The sequence below is a fragment of the Saccopteryx bilineata genome, chromosome 1, assembly GCF_036850765.1.
Source record: "Saccopteryx bilineata isolate mSacBil1 chromosome 1, mSacBil1_pri_phased_curated, whole genome shotgun sequence".
In the NCBI taxonomy this organism is placed as follows: domain Eukaryota; kingdom Metazoa; phylum Chordata; class Mammalia; order Chiroptera; family Emballonuridae; genus Saccopteryx; species Saccopteryx bilineata.
The window spans coordinates 153781652-153803650 of NC_089490.1; the positions used below are offsets into that span (position 1 = coordinate 153781652).

Consider the following 21999-nt stretch of genomic DNA (forward strand, 5'->3'; position numbering starts at 1 on the left):
CAGGGAGAGGGGACTGAGCTAGGAGGGCTGTAGAAGAATGTGCTCTCGGCAGAGGAACCTACAATGAAATGACCAAGAGGAAGGGCCCAGGAGAAAAGGATGTCAGCAGATTGCACATGGTTTGGGTTTGAATCTGAGCGTGGGCCAAGGAGAATCAGTTCCCAGCAGGTGGGGACAGCAGCCAAAGGACAAGAAACCACTCACCTGCAGTGACCTTTCAGTGTCACTCACCCCACACAGGGAATGAGGATAAAAAAAAAAGACAGCCTGGACTGACTAGGAGATGGCACAGTGGATAGAGCGTCAGACTGGGACTCAGAGAACCCAAGTTCGAAACCCCACGGTCACCAGCTTGAGCGTGGGCTTACCAGCTTGAGTGTGTGGTTGCTGGCTTGAGCCCAAAGGTTGCTGGCTTGAACCTAAGGTCGCCTGCTTGAGCAAGCGGTCACTCACTCTGTTGTAGGCTCCCAGTCAAGGGACATATGAGAAAGCAATCATTGAACAACTAACGTGCTACAACGAAGAACTGATGCTTCTCATCTCTCTCCCTTCTTGTCTGTCTCTATCTGTTGCGTGCTCGCTCTCTCTCTCTCTCTCTCTCTCTCTCACACACACACACACACACACACACACACACACACACACACAGGACAGCCTGGGTTGTAGGGAATACAAGAAAAAAAACCCGTCTGGGTTGGTGCTTCATTGGAAAGTGGAACACAATGATCATGTGACCCAGCATTCTCACGTCTGAGTACAGATAGCCCCAATTTACGGTGGTTTGACTTAACAATTTTTCAACTTTACAATGCTGTAAAAGTGATACCCATTCAGTAGAAACTGTACTTCAAATTCTGAATTTATATCTTGTCCCAGGCTAGTGATATGTGGTCTGATACTTAACCAAGGTACTGGGCGGCAGCAGCAAGAAAACTTGCCCAACTAGAGGCTAATGTGTGTGTTCTGTACACATTCACAGTGGGCTAGGCTAAGCTGTGATGTTTAGTAGGTTGGATATATCAAATGCATGTGACTTCCGATGGATTTATTGGGACATAACCCTGTTGTAAATCAAGGAGCATCTATATATACCCAAGAGAACTGAAAGCAGAGATGAGAAGAGATGGTCGCATACCTGTGTTCACAACAGCATGATTCACAATAGCCGAAAGATAGAAACAACCCATCAAATGTCCATTGACAGATGATGGCTACACAAAATGTGGTTCATCCAGACAATGAAATATTATTCAGCATTAAAAAGGACATCCTGACACCTGCTACAATATGGATAAACCCTGAGGACAGTACACTTATTTCAAAATAAGCCAGTCAGAAAAGAACAAATGGCCCTGGCCGGTTGGCTCAGCGGTAGAGCGTCGGCCTAGCGTGCGGAGGACCCGGGTTCGATTCCCGGCCAGGGCACATAGGAGAAGCGCCCATTTGCTTCTCCACCCCTCCGCCGCGCTTTCCTCTCTGTCTCTCTCTTCCCCTCCCGCAGCCAGGGCTCCATTGGAGCCAAGATGGCCCGGGTGCTGGGCATGGCTCTGTGGCCTCTGCCTCAGGCGCTAGAGTGGCTCTGGTCGCAATATGGCGACGCCCAGGATGGGCAGAGCATCGCCCCCTGGGGGGCAGAGCACCGCCCCTGGTGGGCGTGCCGGGTGGATCCCGGTCGGGCACATGCGGGAGTCTGTCTGACTGTCTCTCCCTGTTTCCAGCTTCAGAAAAATGAAAAAAAAAAAAAAAAAAAAAAAAAAAAGAAAAGAACAAATACTGTGTGATCCTACATACAGGAGGTCCCTAGAGGAGTCAGATCCATCGAGACAGAAAGTAGATGGTGGGTGTGTCAGGGTCTAGGGGAGGGTAATGGGAAGGTAATGTCTGTTGAGGACAGTTTCAATTTGGGAAGGTGAAAAAGTTCTGGAGATGGATGGTGGGGACTGTTGCGTGATGATGTGAATGTCTTTAATGCCACTGAGCTGTGCACTGAAAAATGGTTAGGACAGTATATTTTATCTCTATTTTGTTGCCATAAAAAGAAATGAGGGGGGAAGGTTGCTTAGGCCAGAGAGGGCACTCACCGGCCCATCCTTGAGGGACTTGAGGATCTCGGTCCACAACTTGGTGTTGCTCTGGTCCTCCTTGATGAAGCTCTTCTGCTGGGCCGTGAGGCTGTAAGGTTCCACCTTGGTTTTCTTGGGTGTCCTTCCCGGGGAACAGGCACCAGTCCTGCCACCTCCTAAGACAGAGGTGAGTAGTGAGGGCAGGTGAGCTTCTAAGGCACAAAGACGGGCTACCCCTGGAGAGACACCCACCTTCCGAATTGCTCTTCCGTTTGCCCTTCCTAGGGGACATTAAGCCCTCCTCTTCCTCTTCCTCCTCCTCCTCCTCTTCCACCTCTTCAGCCGCCCTCTTTCTGTTCTCTTTCTCCTTCTCTTTCTTGGCCAAGGCCTCAAGGTAGCCTTCTGGATACTGTAGGAGGGCAAAGGCAGGCCGTGAGAACAGACTGGAGCAGTGGGCCACCTGGGTGACCCAGACTCCCAATGGCAGTTCCAGGGCCAGGAACTGTCCCATCCTGATACTTGCCACCCTGGCCCCACACTTCCTGCCACCCCCCATCTCCCCTTATCTCACTGTCACTCCCTCCCCAATCCCTACACCAGCCTTAAAATCCTGCCTGACGCAGGATAAGGTGGCGCAGTGGATAAGGCATCAACCTGAAATTCTGAGGTCGCCAGTTCAAAACCCTGGGCTTGCCCAGTCAAGGCACATACAAGAAACAACTACTACAAGTTGATGCTTCCCGCTCCTCCCCCCCTTCTCTCTCTCCTCTCTCTAAAATTAATAAATACAATCTTTAAAACAAAACAAAGCAAAAAATACCTTAACACCTCTGCCTGACCATTAGAGGCACAGTGGATGGAGCAGACTGGGCCACTGAGATCCCTGGTTGGAAACCCCAAGGTCACTGGCTTGAGCAAGGGGTCACTGGCTCAACTGAAGCCCCCAGGTCAAGGAATATATGAGAAGCAATCAATGAACAACTAAGGTGTCGCAACTACAAGCTGATGCTTCCCATCTTTTTCCCTTCCTGTCTATCGTCTCTCACCCTACCCCTCTTCCTTGAAAACAAACAAACAAACAAACAAACAAACAAAACAGAACAACCTTAACACTTTCTACCTGACAGACTCAGATCTGAGGCCTCCCTCACTCAACTCTGGAGCCTGGGGCATAATCACACACCACAGTTACCAGGAATGAAGAGCTAACCTGCCCCTGGCAGGGTAAGAATGATGCGTTAAGTGATAGCGCACATAAAATGCTTAGCAGCAGATGCAGCCAATACAGTATCTTATAATCTGGCCTGACCTGTGGTGGCGCAGTGGATAAAGTGTCAATCTGGAATGCTGAGGTCACAGTCTCAAAATCCTAGGCTTGCCCAGTCAAGGCACGTACAGGAAACAACTACTACAAGTTGAAGCTTCCTGCTTCCTCCCCCTTTCTCTCTCTCTCTCTCCCCTCTCTCTAAAAATTAATAAATAAAAGATCTAAAAAAATGTATCTTATAATCTTTATTATTTCCCTCAAGGAGTAGGCAAGCTTTCCTACAAAGTGTCAGGTGGTAAAAATATTTCCAGCTTTGCGGGGCTCCAAGCTCTGTTGTGGCCCAACATAGGCCCAAATGGGCAGGCAGAGTCTATTTGTGAATGAGCAGATATGGTTGTGCACCCACAAAATTTCAATTGCAAATAACTGCCCCAGTGTCTTATCCTCTATCCAACCCTGTTTTGATGGCCCTTGGGCTCTAGGTCTGAATAGGTATGTCCAGATTATAACCCTATGTCTAACACACACACAGTCATGCCTGATTCTGAAATGTTTCAAGAAATCTCCAACCTTCTGGCTGGGTAGCTCAGTTGGTTGGAGCAATGTCCCAATACACCAAGGTTGCAGTTTCATTCCCCAATCAGGGAACATACAAGAATCAACCAATGAATACATAAATAAGTAGAACAACAAATCCATGTTCCTCTCTCTTTCTCTCTCCCTTCCTCTCTCTAAACCTCTAACCTTCTTTAAAAGAAACACTAAATTGTAATGAAAACAAATCATAAATAAAAACCCTATTCCCACCCAAAGCTAATGTTCCTGTCCCACCGCTGTTTTTCTCCCTAGTTACTCAGCTTCTGAAATTACCCTTGGTGCACACAAAATGTTCAAAAGAACTCCTTGTGACCCTCCCCAGGAGGTAGCAGCTATCAGGCTCTCAATGACAATTAAGATTCCTTCCATAGTCCCAAAACAGTTATCAGCTGTTAAAGTACCTCACTATAATGAACAGAAAACACCATAATTATAGTGTCAAAAAGCCCTATTCTAACACAGGGTGAATCCTCAGGAGATGAAAGATCCCATTCCTGCAAAGAGGCACATGACGGCTGGGAAAGACCAATCCTCCTTATCTTTACAATTGACTGCTCTATATTCTACAAATTTTGTTCGTTTGTTTCTGCCTTATTTGGGGGAGGAAGGGGCATCCAAGTTGATTTCGGACAAACTCATTTACAAACACAGCTACAATAAGAAGTCTGGATCTCAACTCTAAAACTATGAACACAAAAGCACAAACAGCAGCTGCCCACCCCAACATCCACTTGCCAAAGAAATGAAAGGAGGTAGACGCCAAGGTGTGGCCAGCTCAGCCCCTGGACATCATTTAGGATGAGAGAGAAACCAAGGAGAGCTTCAGGGCCAAGGTGGTTGATCACCCAGTCCTCCTTGGGGCTGCTCCTGCCATGATCCCCAGTGACCAACCAGAAGACAAGGCTTAAAGGAGGACTGCTGGACAGGTGAACACAGCGTGGATGCACCTGCATGGTCAGCCCCAGCTTCTTGATCCGGTCCTTCCCTTCCTTTGTCCAGGGGCCGGGTTCACTGTCATCCCTCCGCAAGAGATAGCGCCACACCAGGAAGCCGGATTTCCCCTTCTCAGGCCAATACCTTACAACCTATGGGAAGTGAGAGCCGCTGTCAGTGTCACCTGGGACTTAAGGTGGCCCCAGGGAGGGCACAGGGAGAACGTCTCACCTTGTAGATGCCGTCGTACCGGTTGCCTTCAGTGGGGGCATATTTGCTGTGCTTGCGGCCCTTGACATTGCGCACCACCCGAACCGGCTTCCCTGAGCGCCAGTCCTTGGCCTCGGCCCCTTTGCGGTCGTTGATGGGGGCACTGCAGTTGAGAGCCAGTGCTCTGCAAGGAGAGCCGGGACCACAGGCCATAGGTTGGATTGTGATCCCCACAAAGAGAGGGCATCCTAACTCTTGAAACCTATGAATATGACTTTCTTTGGAAAGAGAGTGCTTACAGATAAAGTCAAGTTCAGAGGCGGTCAGAATGGATTGGGGGGGGGGGTGTCCTAAATCCAATGACTAATGTCCTTAGAAAAAAATAAAATTGAGACACAGACACATAGGCGAGAACACCATGTAAAGACGGAGGCAGAGACTGGAGTGATGCCACCACAAGCTAAGGTACACCACAGACTGCTGGCAGCCACCAGAAGCTGGAAGAGACAGGAAGAACCCTCCCACAGAAATTTTAGATGGAGCATGGCCCTGTGACACCCTGATTTTGACTTTGGGCTCCAGAAATATGCTAGAATAAGTTTTTAAACCACCCAGTTTATGGTATTTCATTACTAGAGCCATCGGCAACTAGCACACTGTGTCAAGGAAAAACAGAGGCAGCAAACATAGGCTAGCCAGGTAGGTCTGTTCCGGCACAGGGGCCTGGGACAAGCCAACTAGAGGTCAGGCTGAGCACTCTGACCTCTTTACTGGGTATGAAAGAAAAAAGCGGCCCTGGCCGGTTGGCTCAGCGGTAGAGCGTCGGCCCAGTGTGCGGAGGACCGGGGTTCGATTTCCGGCCAGGGCACACAAGAGAAGCGCCCATTTGCTTCTCCACCCCTCCACCGCGCTTTCCTCTCTGTCTCTCTCTTCCCCTCCCGCAGCCAAGGCTCCATTGGAGCAAAGATGGCCCGGGCGCTGGGGATGGCTCTGTGGCCTCTGCCCCAGGTGCTGGAGTGGCTCTGGTCGCAACATGGCGACGCCCAGGTTGGGCAGAGCATCGCCCCCTGGTGGGCAGAGCGTCGCCCCTGGTGGGCGTGCCGGGTGGATCCCGGTCGGGCGCATGCGGGAGTCTGTCTGACTGTCTCTCCCTGTTTCCAGCTTCAGAAAAATGAAAAAAAAAAAAAAAGAAGAAATAAAAAGGACTGCAACTATGCCACTATTTTTAAGGTACAAACAGTACTTTTTAAATAAGTTTCTTAGTTTATGTCTAGTGAGTATCACTTAGTGCTAGCTTATGTGCAGTTCCTCATATTAAATGTTTTGTGAAAACATGATTTTTAACAACTACTCAAATTAAAATATTCCAGGTGATTCAGTGGATAGAGCACCACTCGGACATGTTGAGGACGCAGATTGGATCCCTGATCAGAGCACATACGACAAGCAATCAATATGTATACCAAGAAATGAAACAACTAAGTGGAACAGAGATGATGCTTCTCTCTCTCCCTCCCTACCTCCCAAATCAGTGAAAATTTTTTTAAAAAATTTTAATAAAATAACCACTAGACAAATAAATGTACAACCCTCTATTTAAAAAAAAAAAAAAAAAAAAAGGACATTTAGGTACTGATATTTTACTGTTCTACATAATGGTATGATAAATATTACTATCCATAAGATTTTCCCCTCTCCATATCTCATACACACTTTCAAAGTAGAATTAAAGGGTTATAAAAGATCATTCTCAAGACCCTTCCAGAAAGAAGGTACCCATTTATATTTCTACCAATAAGGAAACACCAGTCTATGCCTTGGCATTTCTCAACATTTTAGAATTTTTGGCCAATTTCACAGGAGAAACAGAGTATTTCACCATCACTTCAATTTGTATTCTTTGAATTACTAAAGTTGACCAATTTTTCATGGTCCCTATAGATTTCCATTTCTTTTGTGAATGATCTGTATGTCCTTTTTCTATTAGTTTTTCCTATTGATTTGCAACAACTCTTTACATAACAATTGTGTCATGTCTGTTGCAGACTTTCCCCCAAAGAGTCATCTGCCTTTTCATTATTTTTATAGGTTTTACTAATGCAATTTATAATATTTAGGTAATCAGATCTGTCTTTTCCTTTGAGTTTTATACTTTTTATGCTTAAAAACACTTTCCTCATCCTGCAACTGAGGGGTCAGCAAACTCTAGCCCACAGCTTGGTTTTTCAAATAAAGTTTTATTGGAACACAGCCAGGCTCATTCATTTACATATAAGTTCTGCAGATAGATGTATTTGTGCTAAGATGGCAGAGCTGACTGACTTCAACAGACTATGCAATGCAAAAAGGCAAAAGGATTTATTATCTCACCTCTTCACGGAAAAATTTAATGTATTGAATGGCTCACAAGTCATTAGACAGAGAAGGGAAGACGTGGATTTTCAGCCTCTATATGTACCCACACTTTTAATGGGAATTTAACTTCCTAGACATGACACCCCAAAACAAAACCAACCCCCTTCCCTGTGTAGCTGCCAGAGGATAGGGCAGAAGTGAGTCAATGGAAAAAAAAAACACAGAATCTTTTTCTGCGAACCTGTTGGTGTTGGTGAGTTTCTGATCACAGGACTGTTCTGCAGTTCGTTTGTTGCCGGAAAGATCACGACCACCGCTACCAGTATAAGTGAACGAATTCCCATGGTCCTGAAATATAGAAGGGCAAGCTAGACCCTCCACAAAGAGGAAGAGAGACTCCACTGAAAATAAACCCAAAACACCCACTAGGATGTCGACTGTCAAAAAAACAAAATAGTGATGATGAGGATGTGGAGAAATTAGAACCCTGTGTACTGCTGGTGGGAATGGAAAATGGTGCAGCTGCTATGGAAAATGATATGAAAGTTCCTCAAAAAGTAAAATGTGATCCAGCAATTCCACTTCTGGGTCTGTCTATACCCCAAAGAATTGAAAGCAGGCAATTTCAGAGACATCTGTACACTCATGTTCTTCACACTATCCAAGAAGCAAAAGCAATCCAGTGTCCATTGACAGATGAATGAATAAACACAATGTGGTCCATTCAGACAATGAAATATTATTCAGCCTTAAAAAGGAAGGAAATTTGGCCCTGGCCAGGTGTTCAATTGGTTGGGGTATCATCCAGAGATGCCATGGTTGCGTGTTCAATCCCTGGTCGGGACACATACAAGAGTCAACCAATGATGGCATGAATAAATGAAATAACAAATCAATGTTTCTCTCTCTCCCCTCTCCCTCTAAAATCAATTAAGAAAAAAATAGAAGGAAATTCTGCAATGTCACAATATGGATAAACCTTGAAGACATTATATTCAGTGAAATAAGCCAGTCACAAAAGGACAAATGCTGTGTGATTCCACTAATATAAGGTCGCTAGAAGAGTCAGATTTGTAGAAAAAGAAAGTAGATGATAGGAGCCAGGGCTAGGGGAAAGGGCTGGGAGATAGTGTTTAATGGGACAGAGTTTTAGTCTGGGAAGACAAGAAAGTTCTAGAGTTAAAGGGTGGTGATGGTTACACAACAGTGTGAGTGTATTTAGTATTACTGAGACATACACTTAAAAATGGTTAAAAATGGTATACTTTATATGTATTTTACAATTAAAAAATAAATAAAGCAACCCACACTCACCACATCATCCTCATACCCCCCGGCCAGAACCAGGGAGTATGCCCCATCATTGCTCCGGCCGTGGATGCCTGCCACATGAGGTCGATGGACCCCTGACTCACTGACCTGTGAAAACCACCGAGAAACAAATGGCACCTTCTGCACTGGCTGCCATAGAAAAGCTCAAGCCCACCTGCCTTGCTGCTGCCTTCAGAGACAGGGGCCTGACCCTCCCCCAAATGCACCACACCTGTACCCTGAACCTCTCCCATGAATCTGAGCCACAGCACAGGAGGAGCTGGCTGGAATTCCAGCCACACCACCTGCTCGAGATGTGGCCCTCTCCAGGCGAAGGGACTTCTAGAAGGCCTATTGGCCACACTCCATATGTTTACAGATACCTGGACTCTGAATCTCCACATGGTGCCCACAGGGATCCCTGGGATGGGTCCATAGTGGTTGGATGGAACGATGGTGCACTCCTTGGTACGCCCCACGCATGCCATGCCCTGTCCATTCCAGAAACAAGAGATGGAAGAGCAGTGTGAGTGAGCTCGGGAGGACGGGCAGGGCTGCCCGGGCATATAGGGCAAAGGGGCCACCTCACCTTGCCCCAGTCCCGCTGTGAGGAAGACGTGGCCGATGCCATCTTCGCCTTCTTCTTACTCTCTTTTAGCTTCTCCCCTGCCAGCACCACCTCGCTGGCATCATTCCGACACTCAGGGCAGTACCTGTGATAACACAGATGTCACTACCTGCCCTCACCCTGCCCTGCTCCTATTAGACCTGCAGACACAACTGGCTCCTTCCAGCTCCCTGCCATCCAAGCTCCCTGTGTTGTCCAAGATGGGGAACCTTTTAGATACAAATTCATTAAAATCAAGGAAGAAATCCAGTTCCTCGGTCACACATGCTATATCTGAAGTGGTCAGCAGCCATGAGTGGTGAGTGGCAACTGTTGCAGACAGTGTAGAGTGAGAACCTTTCTGTCATCACAGAACATTCAACTGACGATGAGGTGTGGGAAATTCAATGGGTACCTCATTTTCCCCATCTCCATAAGGGGAGGTTGTGAACAGCTACCTCTGTTAATGGGTTAGGGTACTGAGACCAGAGCCTGGTGCCCCTACACCTTTCCGCCACGCCAGCGTTCAGTCTGCATCAAGAGCATTATGGCCAACAGACCTGCTGCCAGGCAATGCCTAGATGTCCAGTTCTCTGCTTCCCACCTGCAGTCTGAGGCCTAGCCTATACCTGGAACACAGGACGTTCTCTCACCCCCTTTCTCTCACTGTCCTTCATGGGGTTACTAGGTGACAGACGTTAGTGTCATTTCTTGGCACTCGCCAGTCCCCTATCCTGGATAGCTGAGCCCCACAGCCCCAAGCCCATCTCTGGAGCATTTGAAGTATCCACTCACCACTCATCCTCCTTGGGAACACTGCTGAGAGGTGGGCAGAGGCAGTACGTGTGAAAGGCCATGTCACACTCATCACATAGGAGCTGCTTGTCAGGATCCTGCTTGCCCCCACATAGGTGGCAGGCACACACCCGGCAGGTCTTGCTCTGGTCATCCTTGCAATGCTTGCAGGAAGGCCCGCTCTTCCCTGGACACAGGAGCCGGGATCGGCTCAGACAGGGCCAGCCAAACAAAGAAGAAACAGGAGCCCCCACCCCACACCCAACATGGGAGACACAGAGGGGCAGAATCAGAACTCACTTCTCATTGGGTTTTCAACCATGGGGCTCCCCTCGCCTGGGCGCTCAATCTTGAAAACTTCATCCACAAAGATGACTCGACAGTCGTTGAGAGAATTATCCCTGTGAGGGATAAGTCATTAGAACACTCCACTTGGCCAGCCCTGCTGAGGCACCTTCAAGAGAACTTGGCCACCTAGCACATTCTCAGAACACCTGACCACCTCTAATGACATTAAATAAGAGGCTTCTCAGGGCCCTCATGCATTCATGTAGCTACTCCCCATGCCAATTCAAGTCTACTAAATCAAACACAAGATAAAAGAAAGCAGCATATAAAACAATTTCATTATGTGATACTTTGAGACTAAGTTCTAACCTTCGGGCAACAGAGGAGGGTAAAGGGGATAAATGGCGATGAAGGGAGACTTGACTTGGGGTGGTGGATACACAATACAGTGTACAGATGATGTGCTATGGAATTGTACTCTTGAAGCCTGTATAATTTTGTTAACCAGTGTCACCCCAATAAATTCAATAAAATGTTTTTTTAGGGAAAAAAAACTTTAAAGGTAAAATCTGATCACTTTGCTGCCATCAAAATACAAAAGCTTCTCTAAGTTAAAAATGATCCCCAGAGTCAGTCCCAATGTCTACATCCATAACATCCAACATAAGTGACAGCAAGCCACAAATACATGCAACATGGGTAATTCCACATTTTCTAGTAACTGCATTCAAAAGTAAGAACAGATGAAATTAATGTATGTTTTATGTAACCCAATGTACACAAAATACTACTTTAATACATAATAATTAGTAAAGGATTATTAATAGCTTTTTTTATAGTCTTTGTTAGCACTAAGTCTTCAAAATCCACTGTGCATTTCACATTCATGGCACATCTCAGTGGCCACATTTCAAGTGTCTGCTAGCATATGCGGCCCAGGGCTACAGAACCAGGCAGGGTAGGCCCAGACCTATCTGCCAGTTCATAGGAAATGATGCCATGAGGGTACAGATGATAACATCTAGACCACAGAAGTTCCATGGGACAAACAGCCAGGTTCCCTCAAATAAATTGTTAAGAAAAATGGAATACAAGAGAAAAACAGGAAACCTAAAGATAAAAGATTTAAAACATATGTATCGACCTAACTGAAATCTGTGCACATTACTTAGATCCTGATCAAAGAAATGGTTTATAAAAAAGGGAGATAGCTGGAAGATTGACAATGACTGGATTTGTGGCTTTTCAAAAATTACTGTTAGGGGGAAAAAAATTACTGTTAGGGGCCCTGGCCAGGTAGCTCAGTTGGTTAGATCGTTGTCCCGAGATACCAAAGTTGTGAGTTCAATCCCTGGTCAGGGCACATACAGAATTAACCAATGACGACATGAATGAGTGGAACAAGTTTTCTCTCTTTCTCTAAAAATCAATCAATTTTTTAAAAATTACTGTTAGGTTGTAATAATAGCATTATAGCTACATTTCTTCAAGAGTATTCTTAGGTTGTAATTATAACTATATTTCTTCAAGAATAATTTTTAAGAACCATGTCCTAAAATATTTATAGATGAAATGACTGGGTGTGTAGGGTGGGAGTGGCAGCATTCTCAGATGAAGGAGAATGAAAAGAACTCACCAGCAGACCCACTCTCACAGAAGAATTAATGCGAGCTCTTCCCTTTAATAAGAAATTATAAAGGAAGTTATATAGGAAGTTATAAAGGAAAGACCTTAGAACAAAGAGAAAGAAAACAGAGCAGAAAATGTGGGGACATACAAATAGATTATCCTCCTTAGGAGTTTCCTAAGTCATATGTGATGTCTGAAATAAAACTTCTAACACCATCCAATACACAAAACAGTAAGTGACTTAAAGGTACCTAAATTGAAAGATTTGCATACTTCACCCAAAGGACTAAAGTGACATTTACCATTATATGGTAAAATTCAGAAAATTACTAAGAAAACTATACAAAGCAACACACTCAAAGGACTAAAAATAGTCAAGATGAAATCCTAAAAAATATTAAAGTAACCCCAAGAAGGACAGAAAAAAAAAACACAGGAACAAGAAACAGAAAAAAATAAAGAAAACAATAAAAATGACAGTCAACCCCTAAAATACCAATAATTACCTTAATATAAATGGTCTACATATGCCAATTAAAAGGCAAAGATCGGCAAAATGGATCAAAAAAATGACTCGATTATATGCTGTTTACAAGAAATTCACTTCAAATTCAAGTACATAGGTTGAAAGTGAAAGGCTAAAAGAGATATACCATGTTAACGCTAACATTTTTTAAAAAGCAAGTATATTCAATACATACACACGTACACACACACACACACACACACACACACCCCAGCCCTTTGATGAAACAGACTTCAGAGCAAAGAAAATTACTAGAGACAAAAAGGGATGTTACATAATGATAAAAAGATTGATCAACCAGGAAGACATGACTATCCTAAATGTGTACACACCAAACAACAGTCTCTTAATTACGAAGCTCAAAGGAGAAATGGACAAATCCACAATGAGAGCTGAGGACTTCCACAGTCATTTAGAAGTACTAGACAGAAAATCAGAAAGATTTAGAAGATGTGAACACCACAATGTAACTGATATATGACATTCCACTCAACAACAAAAAGTACTTCTTTTTTTCGATCATGGAATATTCACCAAGACAGACCCTATTCTGGGCCATAAAATGAATCTCAAGAAATTTAGAACTGAAATGAAAGAGACTTCGTTCTTTAGACAAAATGAAGTCAAACTATAAAGTATTAACAGAAAGACAATGCAAAAATCTCAACATTTGGCAATTATACACTACACTTCTAAATAAGCCAGAGTCAAAAAGGAAGTCTCAAAGGAAATAAAAGAAATAGAGGACTGAATAAAAAGGAAAAGATAACAATTGTGAAAAGCAGTTAAGGCAGTGCTTAGAAGAATCTATAGCACTAAAATGTTTATATTAGGAAACAAGAAATTTCAGCTCACTAGTCTAAGTTGTTATACACCAAGAAACTAGAAAAAGAGCAAAATCAATCCAGGGAAAGGAGAAAAGTAAAAACTATACACACTACAGGCATCCCTAAACTGAGGCCCCCTGAGGCCATTTATCCGCCCCCTCCCCCCCGCCACACTTCCGGAAGGGACACCTCTTTCATTGGTGGTCAGTGAGAAGAGCACTGTATCTCCAACGGTCTGAGGGACAGTGAATTGGCCCCCTGTGTAAAAAGCTTGGGGACCCCTGCACTAGCATGTTATTCACCCACCAAAATAGAAGGTCTGACACAAGCTAGTACATGTATGAACCTTGAGGACATTATATTCATTGAAATAAGCCAGACATAAAAAGAAACCAATGAAACTGTAAACAAAAAGAAAAAAGCAGTGAAAAAACTGGTTATTTTTTCACAATAATATCACTGCAGCCTCCTCCCTGGTGCTCCTGATGCCACGCTGCCCCCTGCAGTCCATTCTCTGCTTTGCTGTCAGAGCAATGATTCTTAATCATAGTCAAAGCATGTAGTTCAAAGCATGTGGCCCCCGTACTCAAACACCCCAATGACTGCCAGCAATAGAGAATAAACACCAGTTCTGGACCACTGTCAGCCATACACTGAACATCCAGGCACATGGACACTTCCAGTCCCCACTCCTCCCTCCCTCCCTCTCTCCACTCCAGCCCACTGGTTTCCACACTAGGCCACAAATGTACCAGGAATGGTCCTGCCCCAGAACCTTTGCACCTGTTCTCTGTACTTGGGGCACTGTTGTCCAGATATTTGTGTCTATACTCACTATATACATTAGCATATTATTCACCCACCAAAAGGGAAGGTCTGACACAAGCTACTATATGTTTGAACTTTGAGGACATTACGCTCAGTGAAATAAGCCAGACACAAAAAGACAAATACTGTGATTCCACTCATGAGGTCCCTGGAGGAGGGACAGAAAGAAGATGATGGGTGTCGGGCTGAGAGAGGGGGGATGGGGAGTTAGTGTTTCATCAAAATAGTTTGGGATGATGAAAATGTTCTGGAGATGAGATAGTGTTAATGGTGTTGATGGTTGCACAACAATGTGAATGTACTTAACGCCCCTAAACTGTACACTTAACGATGGACAGGATAGTTTTCTGTTATGTATTATTTTAACACACACAAACACAGAGAAAGGCAAAGTGGAACAGAGCCCAGCAAATATTTTCTGCAAAGAGTCAAGAGTAAATGTTTTTGGTCTCTTTCTCAACTACTCAAATGTGCATTTCCAACACAAAAGGATCCAGATAATAAGCAAACAGATGTGCGGGGCTATATGTCAGTAAAACTTTATTTGTCACAATAGGTAAAGAGCCAGATCTGGCCTATAGTCTGCTGACCCTGACGTGGAGCACAACACTATGAAGGTTTGTTATGTGCATCTCTATGCTTGTTTATGCACGAATGTCCCTGGGAAGGTCACAGAAACATTCAAGTCTCCAGAAAGAAATGGTGACCAGAGGACAGAGAGAAGGGAGAATATTCACTGTGTGACTTTTGATACCTTTTGGATTTTTGTTTGTTTTTAGAGAGGAGAGAGAGAAAGGGGAGAAGAGTGGGAAGCATCAACTATTAGTAATTGCTTTTCATATGTGCCTTGACCGGGCAAGCCCAGGGTAAAGAACCAGCAACCTCAGCATTCCAGGTCTACGCTTTATTTAATGTGCCACCATAGGTCAACCTTCTAAATTTTGACACATTTGAAGTTCTTACCTATTTGCCAAATCTAAAAATAAATAAAAGAAAACAAAAATGGTTGAAATCTCCACTGAGGCTCAGAGACAGTTCCCCCCAAGCAGGAGCGTGAGGGTGTCAGTCTCAGAAAAAGGACCAGTGGGTAAGCAGGACTTTGGAGAGCAGCCCCAGATTGGAGGCCCGGTGGAGACTGAGGGCCTTGGCCAGAGAGCCCTGGCTGGACAGCCACTCACCCGAGCCTGACGTTGGCATACAGTTCCCGCACTGTCCGTGTCTCCCGCTTCCGCACAATCTCTGCATCATACCAGAAGCCCCGATCTTTTGGGTTGTCAGGATTATAGTTGAGCATGACCTCCTGGCCCACTTCCAGCTCCTGCCATTTGAAGATGTGTCGGGCACGGGCACGAACGTCCCGTGAGCTCATCTGGACCACACCGTTCTCTGGGTAGCTGGGAAGAAAACACCAGACCACTTTTCCTCCACAAAGAGAAAAGGGAGGACAAGGCCACACACAACAAAGGTATGGGTTACTCTCATCCATCAGAGCAGTAAGGCCCCTCCCCACGTGCCTCATTTGCTGGTGTCGAAAATACACACGTACTGACGATGGGTTTCAATTATAGAAGGTACTATGGATTGATCTATGTCCCCCCAAAAGATACTCTGGAGGTCTAACTCTTGGCATGTGAGAATGAGATCTTATTTGGAAATAGAATGTTCACAGATATAATCAAGCTAAGATGAGGTCACACTGCCTTAATCCATTACAAATAGTATCCTTGTTGGCCCTGGCCGGTTAGCTCAGTGGTAGAGCGTCGGCCTGGCATGTGGGAGTCCAGGGTTCGATTACCGGCCAGGGCACACAGGAGAAGCACCCATCTGCTTCTCCACCCCTCCCTCTCTCCTTCCTCTCTGTCTCTCTCTTCCCCTCCCGTAGCCAAGGCTCCATTGGAGCAAAGTTTGCCCAGGCACTGAGGATGGCTCTGTGGCCTCTGCCTCAAGCACTAGAATGGCTCTCATTGTGGCAGAGCAACGCCCCAGATGGGCAGAGCATCGGCCCCTGGTGGGCATGCCGGGTGGATTTTGGTCAGGCGCATGCGGGAGTCTGTCTGTCTGCCTCCCTCTTTCCAACTTCAGAAAAATACAAAAAAAATTTAAATAAATAAATAAAATAAAAAATAAAAAAAAACAAATGGTGTCCTTGTTAAGATGGGATCACAGACACAGAGGAGAATGACACATGAAGACAGAAACAGAGATTAGAGTAATGTGGCCACGAGGCAAGGATTGCCAGCCACCACCAGAAGCTGGTAGAGGCAGGGAAGCATTCTTCCCTACAGGGCCAGAAAAATCACAGCCCGGCTAACACCTTGATTTCGGTCTCCAGAACTGTAAGAGGATGAACTGTCATTAGAAGCCACCGTTGCAGTACTTTGTATGGCAGCCCTAGGAAACTGATACAGAAAGAAATCTGGGGAGGGAAAAAAACCTAACCTTTTCCACATGCATGTACTGAAAATGGTTTTTGCAGAGGGACATGAATTATTTCACGTATGTAAATATAACACGTTGGATGTTAGGACAAAGTAGGAAGTCATTCTGGATATGTAGGAATATTCCAGCAGCCTCATAAAAGGCACGAAATAAATGGGCTCAAAAAAACATCCCATCAGAAACAAAGTTAAACCTCAAGTATGAGGGGACAACCCCAAATCTAATATGAGTAGCTACATCTCCTGGCACTCATTATTTTCACTAGTGAACCACTAAGAACAAGGGTTGCCAAAGTTTTCCTGTAAAGGGCCAGATAGTAAGCACATTTGGCTTTGTGGGCTAGAACAGAGGTCCCCAACCACCGGGCCGCAGACCGGTACCGGTCTGTGGGCCATTTGGTACCAGTCTGCAGAGAAAGAATAAATAACTTACATTATTTCCGTTTTATTTATATTTAAGTCTGAACAATGTTTTATTTTTAAAAAATGACCAGATTCCCTCTGTTACATCCGTCTAAGACTCACTCTTGATGCCTGTCTCGTAAGTTCGACAATTATATTTAAAAAATCACAGTTTTTACACCGGTCGCATAATTTTATTTTGTGCATTTATCCGTCCCACCATAAAGGCCGGTCCGTGAAAATATTTTCTGACATTAAACCGGTCCGTGGCCCAATAAAGGTTGGGGACTACTGAACTAGAAAGTCTCTATCATGAATACTCAACTGTGCTGCTGTCACCAAGAAAGCAATCACAGAAAACATGCAAACAAATGGGTGTGATGTGTTTAGATAAAGCTTCATTTACAAAAACAGGCAGTGGGCCACATTTGGCCCTCAGGCCTTAGTTTGCATTCTCTAACCAAGAGGATGGGAATCTTGTGCCTACTTTGATTCATTACTCAATTACTTTTGTAATTTTTACAGAGCTAAGCTTAGTGTGTGCCAGAAACAAGGGTAGGCAATAGGGACCTCTCAGGGAACCAGATGAAGCTCCTGTGCCCACGAGAACATGAGCTTCCTGCAGGCTGGCACACCTGCCCTGTAATGGACTGAACTGTATTACCGCTCCACCCCAGTTCATGTATTAAAGCCCTAACCCCCAAAGTGACAACATTTGAAGATGGGACTTCAAGGGAGATAAAGTTAAATGAGGTCATAAGGTTGGGTCCCTAATCTGATGGTGCTAGGTCTTTATAAGAAGAGACACCAGAGCTCTCTTTCCATGTGAGGACAGTGAGAAGACCAATAAGAAGACAGTCCTCACCAAACAGTAACCCTGCCAACACTTTGATCTTAAATTTCCAACCTCCAGAACTATGAGAAAATAAATGTCTGCTGTTTAAGCTGCCCAGCATGTGGTATGTTATGGCAGCCCAAGCCTACTAAGACACTCTGGAAGATCAGAACAGTCTCCAAAAAGACCTGAAGGGGGACTGGCCTAGCTTTGGATCCCCATGACACTAATCCTCTAGTGGTAGCTTCCTCTGTGATTTGGGAGCATGAGGGTGGGGGTCTCAATCCTGACCATCATCCCCAAAGATGCACCAAACTCCAGGTCCTACATACACAGAGACAACAGCCTAGGCCCACCTGCCTGCAATGACTTACTCATCGTATTTCACGTGGTAAATGACATCTTCTTCCAGCATGGAACAGGAGGTGGAACTGCAAGGCTCGTCCTGGGATGGTGGCTTTCTCGTCACCCTGACAACCTGCGCCTCAAACCAAGCTCCCATGTTGGTGTCCCGAGCGTCGACGAACTCATTGACCTGCAAGGAAAAAGAAAACTCTCACATGACCTAGCGAAGGAACTCTGATCAGCAACACTCACAGGGCCTGTTTTGATTCTTAGCACTGGAAGCTTCAGGTCTGGGACACAAACTCAAACGCCTGCAATACAGTTTCTCGGCTCCGGCACAGTGGACATTTGAGTCATTCTCTGTGAGTGATCATCCTGGCCACTGTGGAGTATTGAGCAACCTCCTTGGTCCCTCCCCCCCAGTCGTGACAACAAGAGATTTTCTCAGATATTGCCAGTGTCCCTGAGAGGGGGGCCATCAGCCCAGGAAGGCCAGAACTACCCATTTCTCAAGAGAAGCTGGGAACCCAGATCATTATGTGAAATTTCATGATCTTAACTGATAGCAGTGAATTCAGAAATCTTACAGCCACTGCAGAGGCCACGAAAAGGAGCCTGCAGGCCCGGACCCAGGGTTCTACTTTAGGGATCAGAAAGGCATCTGGAGTAGTGTATGTTTCTGACAAAGAAATTTCTAGAGGTTTTCATGGCATCATGGCAGGACTGGAGGTACCCAGCCACAGGGATGGAGGGGAGCTGGCCAGTCCTCATAAGTTTACGGCTGGCTGGTAGGGAAGCCAGAGAAGACAGACGGCTGTGGGCAGTGCTCCTCGGGAGTACAGAGACTGACCAGGCAGGGAGTACCCCCAACCCTAAACCTTCTGCAGGAGCCTCACCTTATACAGGCCCAGCTCCGTCTCATCCCACACATCCTCATCTGCTAAGCCCGCCTTCCCATCCGCCTCCACAGCCATCTCGCCACTGTTTGAGGACTTGTCCGACTCGCTCTGGCCCAGGCAGCAGCCAGAATCTGTGTCAGAAAGCTCGGAGTCTCTCTCCTTGCTGGTGCTGGGGGGAAGCACAAGGCTCTGCCGGACCAGGAGCTGGATGGTGTCATTCAGGCGAACGTCGTAGTCAAAGAGGGTGTGGCCGTCCTCCATCTGCAGAGATACCAAGACAGGTCCTTCACCTACCTGACATTTAGTGAGTCTGCTGGGTGCCAGGCAGCAGGAACACGCCTTGCACCAAAGGCCAAATCTGCCCTAGGAGTATAAAACAATAAAACCTGGCCCTGGCAGGTAGCTCAATAGATAAGAGCATCAGCCAGGCATATGGATGTCTCAGGTTCCATTCCTGGTCAGGTTCCATTCCTGGAGGGGACCATCTGCTTCTCTTCCCCTCTCTCCCCCCTTCTCTCTCTCTTCCCCTTCCACAGCCTGTGGCTCTGGATCCACTGGTTATAGAGCATGGCCCCTGGCACTAAAGATAGCTCCATTGAGGGCATTAGCCTCAGGTGCTAAAATAACTCCATACTTGAGCGTAGGCCCTAGATGGGGTTGTCAGGTGGATCCTGGTTGAGGCACATGCAGGAGTCTACCTCATTATCTCACCTCCTACCTAGAGAAAAAAAGAAAAGAAAAAACAATAGAACCTGTGCCCTCCTTCCCCAGGGTCCCCAGACTATCCCAAATGAGGACTGGTGTCATGTCCCCATAACTCTGCTGTGCTATGGACACACACCGGGTGTCAGAGGAAGTTTCCTTAGTACTTCATGTATTTTGCTACTTTTGTTACAGTAAACATGCATTGTCTTTATCACCAGTTCTCAAGTGAGGGTGATCCAGCACACAGGGGACAGTGGCACACAATGTCTGGAGACATCTATGTTTGTCACATGGGGTGAGGTAGGGCCAGAAATGCTGCAAAACCTCCCACACTATCCAGGATGGCCCAATGTCAGCAGTGCCCAGAAAGGAGACCCAGTTTATGTGAGTCCAAAGAGACATACCCAACATCCACTAGTCTCCTTGGTAAGGGTCCAGCTCAGATATACTCAGTCAGGGCAGTTTCTCAGATCCATTAACTCCACCCCTCTCTATTAACTCCTTCATGCTAACTCCACGCATACTAGACAACTACTAACAGGACCCTGTGGTCAGCACAGCTCAGCAATCTGCACCCCGGCTGTGACTCGGCTGGTATGAAAGAGTTTTACTTTCTAAGTTGCATCCCAATGGTTCAAGAGGCCAAAGAATTAACTTTTTCTTTCTTATTACTGAATTTTCTGGGTGATACTGGTCAACAAAATTACACAGTTCAGGAGCACAATTCCACACCACATCACCTGTACATCACCCCAAGTCGAGTCTCCGTCTAATCACCATTTATCCCTTTACCCTCCTCCACCACTACTACACCCCACTACCCCCACAACATTCTGCATCCATGAGAGAGTTATCTTTTATTAGAAACTATCCCACGGCACTCCACCAACACCCGACAGGACCTGCAAGTGCACCTTGTTCTATCCTGATGCCCCTATGGCAGGTCTGTGCCATCGGCATTATGACACTGGGGCCGGATCGTTCTGTGGGTCCATCCTCAGCAATGCAAGGTGTCAATCACCATCACTGGCCCCCACCCACAATGCAGGAGCAACCTCAGTTGTTACAACCATAGATGTCTCCAAACTTCCAGTGTCTCCTTGGGGTAGAACAACCTGCTTCATAAACACTGCCCTAAAGACAAGGGAAACAGAGGAAAACACACACAAAAGATCGATTTTCCTGGCCAGTTTTTACCAAAAGCTGGTTGCCATCAATATGCAAACAGCACCATGGGTCACTGTTGAAGCAAGTTCCAGGGTCCAAGGTCATCCTTCCATCCAGGGGTTGTCATGATTCTTTTTTTTTTTTTAAGCGAGAGACAGAGAGAGGAACAGATAAGGACAGGCAGGTACAAAGAAAGAAAGATGAGAAATATCAATCCTTCATTGCAGCACCTTAGTTTTTCAATGATTGCTTTCTCATATGCGCCTTGACCAGGAAGCTACAGTAGAGTGAGTGACCCCTCCCTCAAGCCAGCAACCTTGGGCTTCAGGCCAGCGACCATGGGGTCATGTCTATGATTCCATGCTCAAGCCAGCGAACCTGCACTCAAGCTGGTAAGCCGAGCTCAAGCCAGCGACCTTGGGGTTTCAAACCTGGGTCTTCCACGTCCCAGTCCAACGCTCTATCCACTGAGCCACCACCTGGTTAGGCATGATTTCTTCATCACAAACCCAAGAATCTGCTGCTCTTTCTCCCCCAGAAAAATGCATCTGATCACATCATCACTTGCCTACTGCTGCAAAGGCTATCAGGGCTCTTCTGAAACCCCTCTAGACATGCAGGACCCACTCTACTTGCTCACCCAGCACAAAGTAAAAGCCTCCAATGTGCCCAGCACTGCCCAAGTATCACAGGGAGGCCAGGGAGACTGAGATGCGGTGGCAGCCCTCTAACATGGGGCAACACAGAACATCCATGACAACAGGTTAGAGGTGACACAAATGTAAAGGAAGAGACACATCAATCTGTGCACCCAAGTTTACAGCAGCATGTTTCACAGTAGCCTAAGGATGGAAACAACCCAAGGGTCCACTGACAGGTGAATAAACACAGTATGTCCATCACACAGTGGAGTATTACTCAGCCATGAAAAGGAGTGGAGCACCGACAATCACTACAACATGAATGGACCTT

The 21999-nt window shown here is 45.9% G+C and overlaps 1 protein-coding gene across 5 annotated transcripts in view; it reads right to left on the bottom strand.

Annotated features, from left to right (window-relative positions):
• Positions 1 to 21999, bottom strand: part of UHRF1 (ubiquitin like with PHD and ring finger domains 1) — a 47911-nt gene that overhangs the window by 8607 nt on the left and 17305 nt on the right. For all 5 annotated transcript variants that reach the window (XM_066275048.1, XM_066275029.1, XM_066275039.1 and 2 more), the window contains exons 3-15: positions 19153 to 19416; positions 18286 to 18446; positions 15415 to 15630; positions 10439 to 10539; positions 10139 to 10325; positions 9326 to 9449; positions 9120 to 9227; positions 8740 to 8844; positions 7667 to 7773; positions 5092 to 5254; positions 4875 to 5012; positions 2316 to 2472; positions 2082 to 2239 (exon numbers count right to left, since the gene is read on the bottom strand). In XM_066275048.1, the coding sequence (XP_066131145.1) occupies positions 2082 to 2239; positions 2316 to 2472; positions 4875 to 5012; positions 5092 to 5254; positions 7667 to 7773; positions 8740 to 8844; positions 9120 to 9227; positions 9326 to 9449; positions 10139 to 10325; positions 10439 to 10539; positions 15415 to 15630; positions 18286 to 18446; positions 19153 to 19416 (1989 nt within the window). The remainder of the gene's footprint in view (positions 1 to 2081; positions 2240 to 2315; positions 2473 to 4874; positions 5013 to 5091; positions 5255 to 7666; positions 7774 to 8739; positions 8845 to 9119; positions 9228 to 9325; positions 9450 to 10138; positions 10326 to 10438; positions 10540 to 15414; positions 15631 to 18285; positions 18447 to 19152; positions 19417 to 21999) is intronic.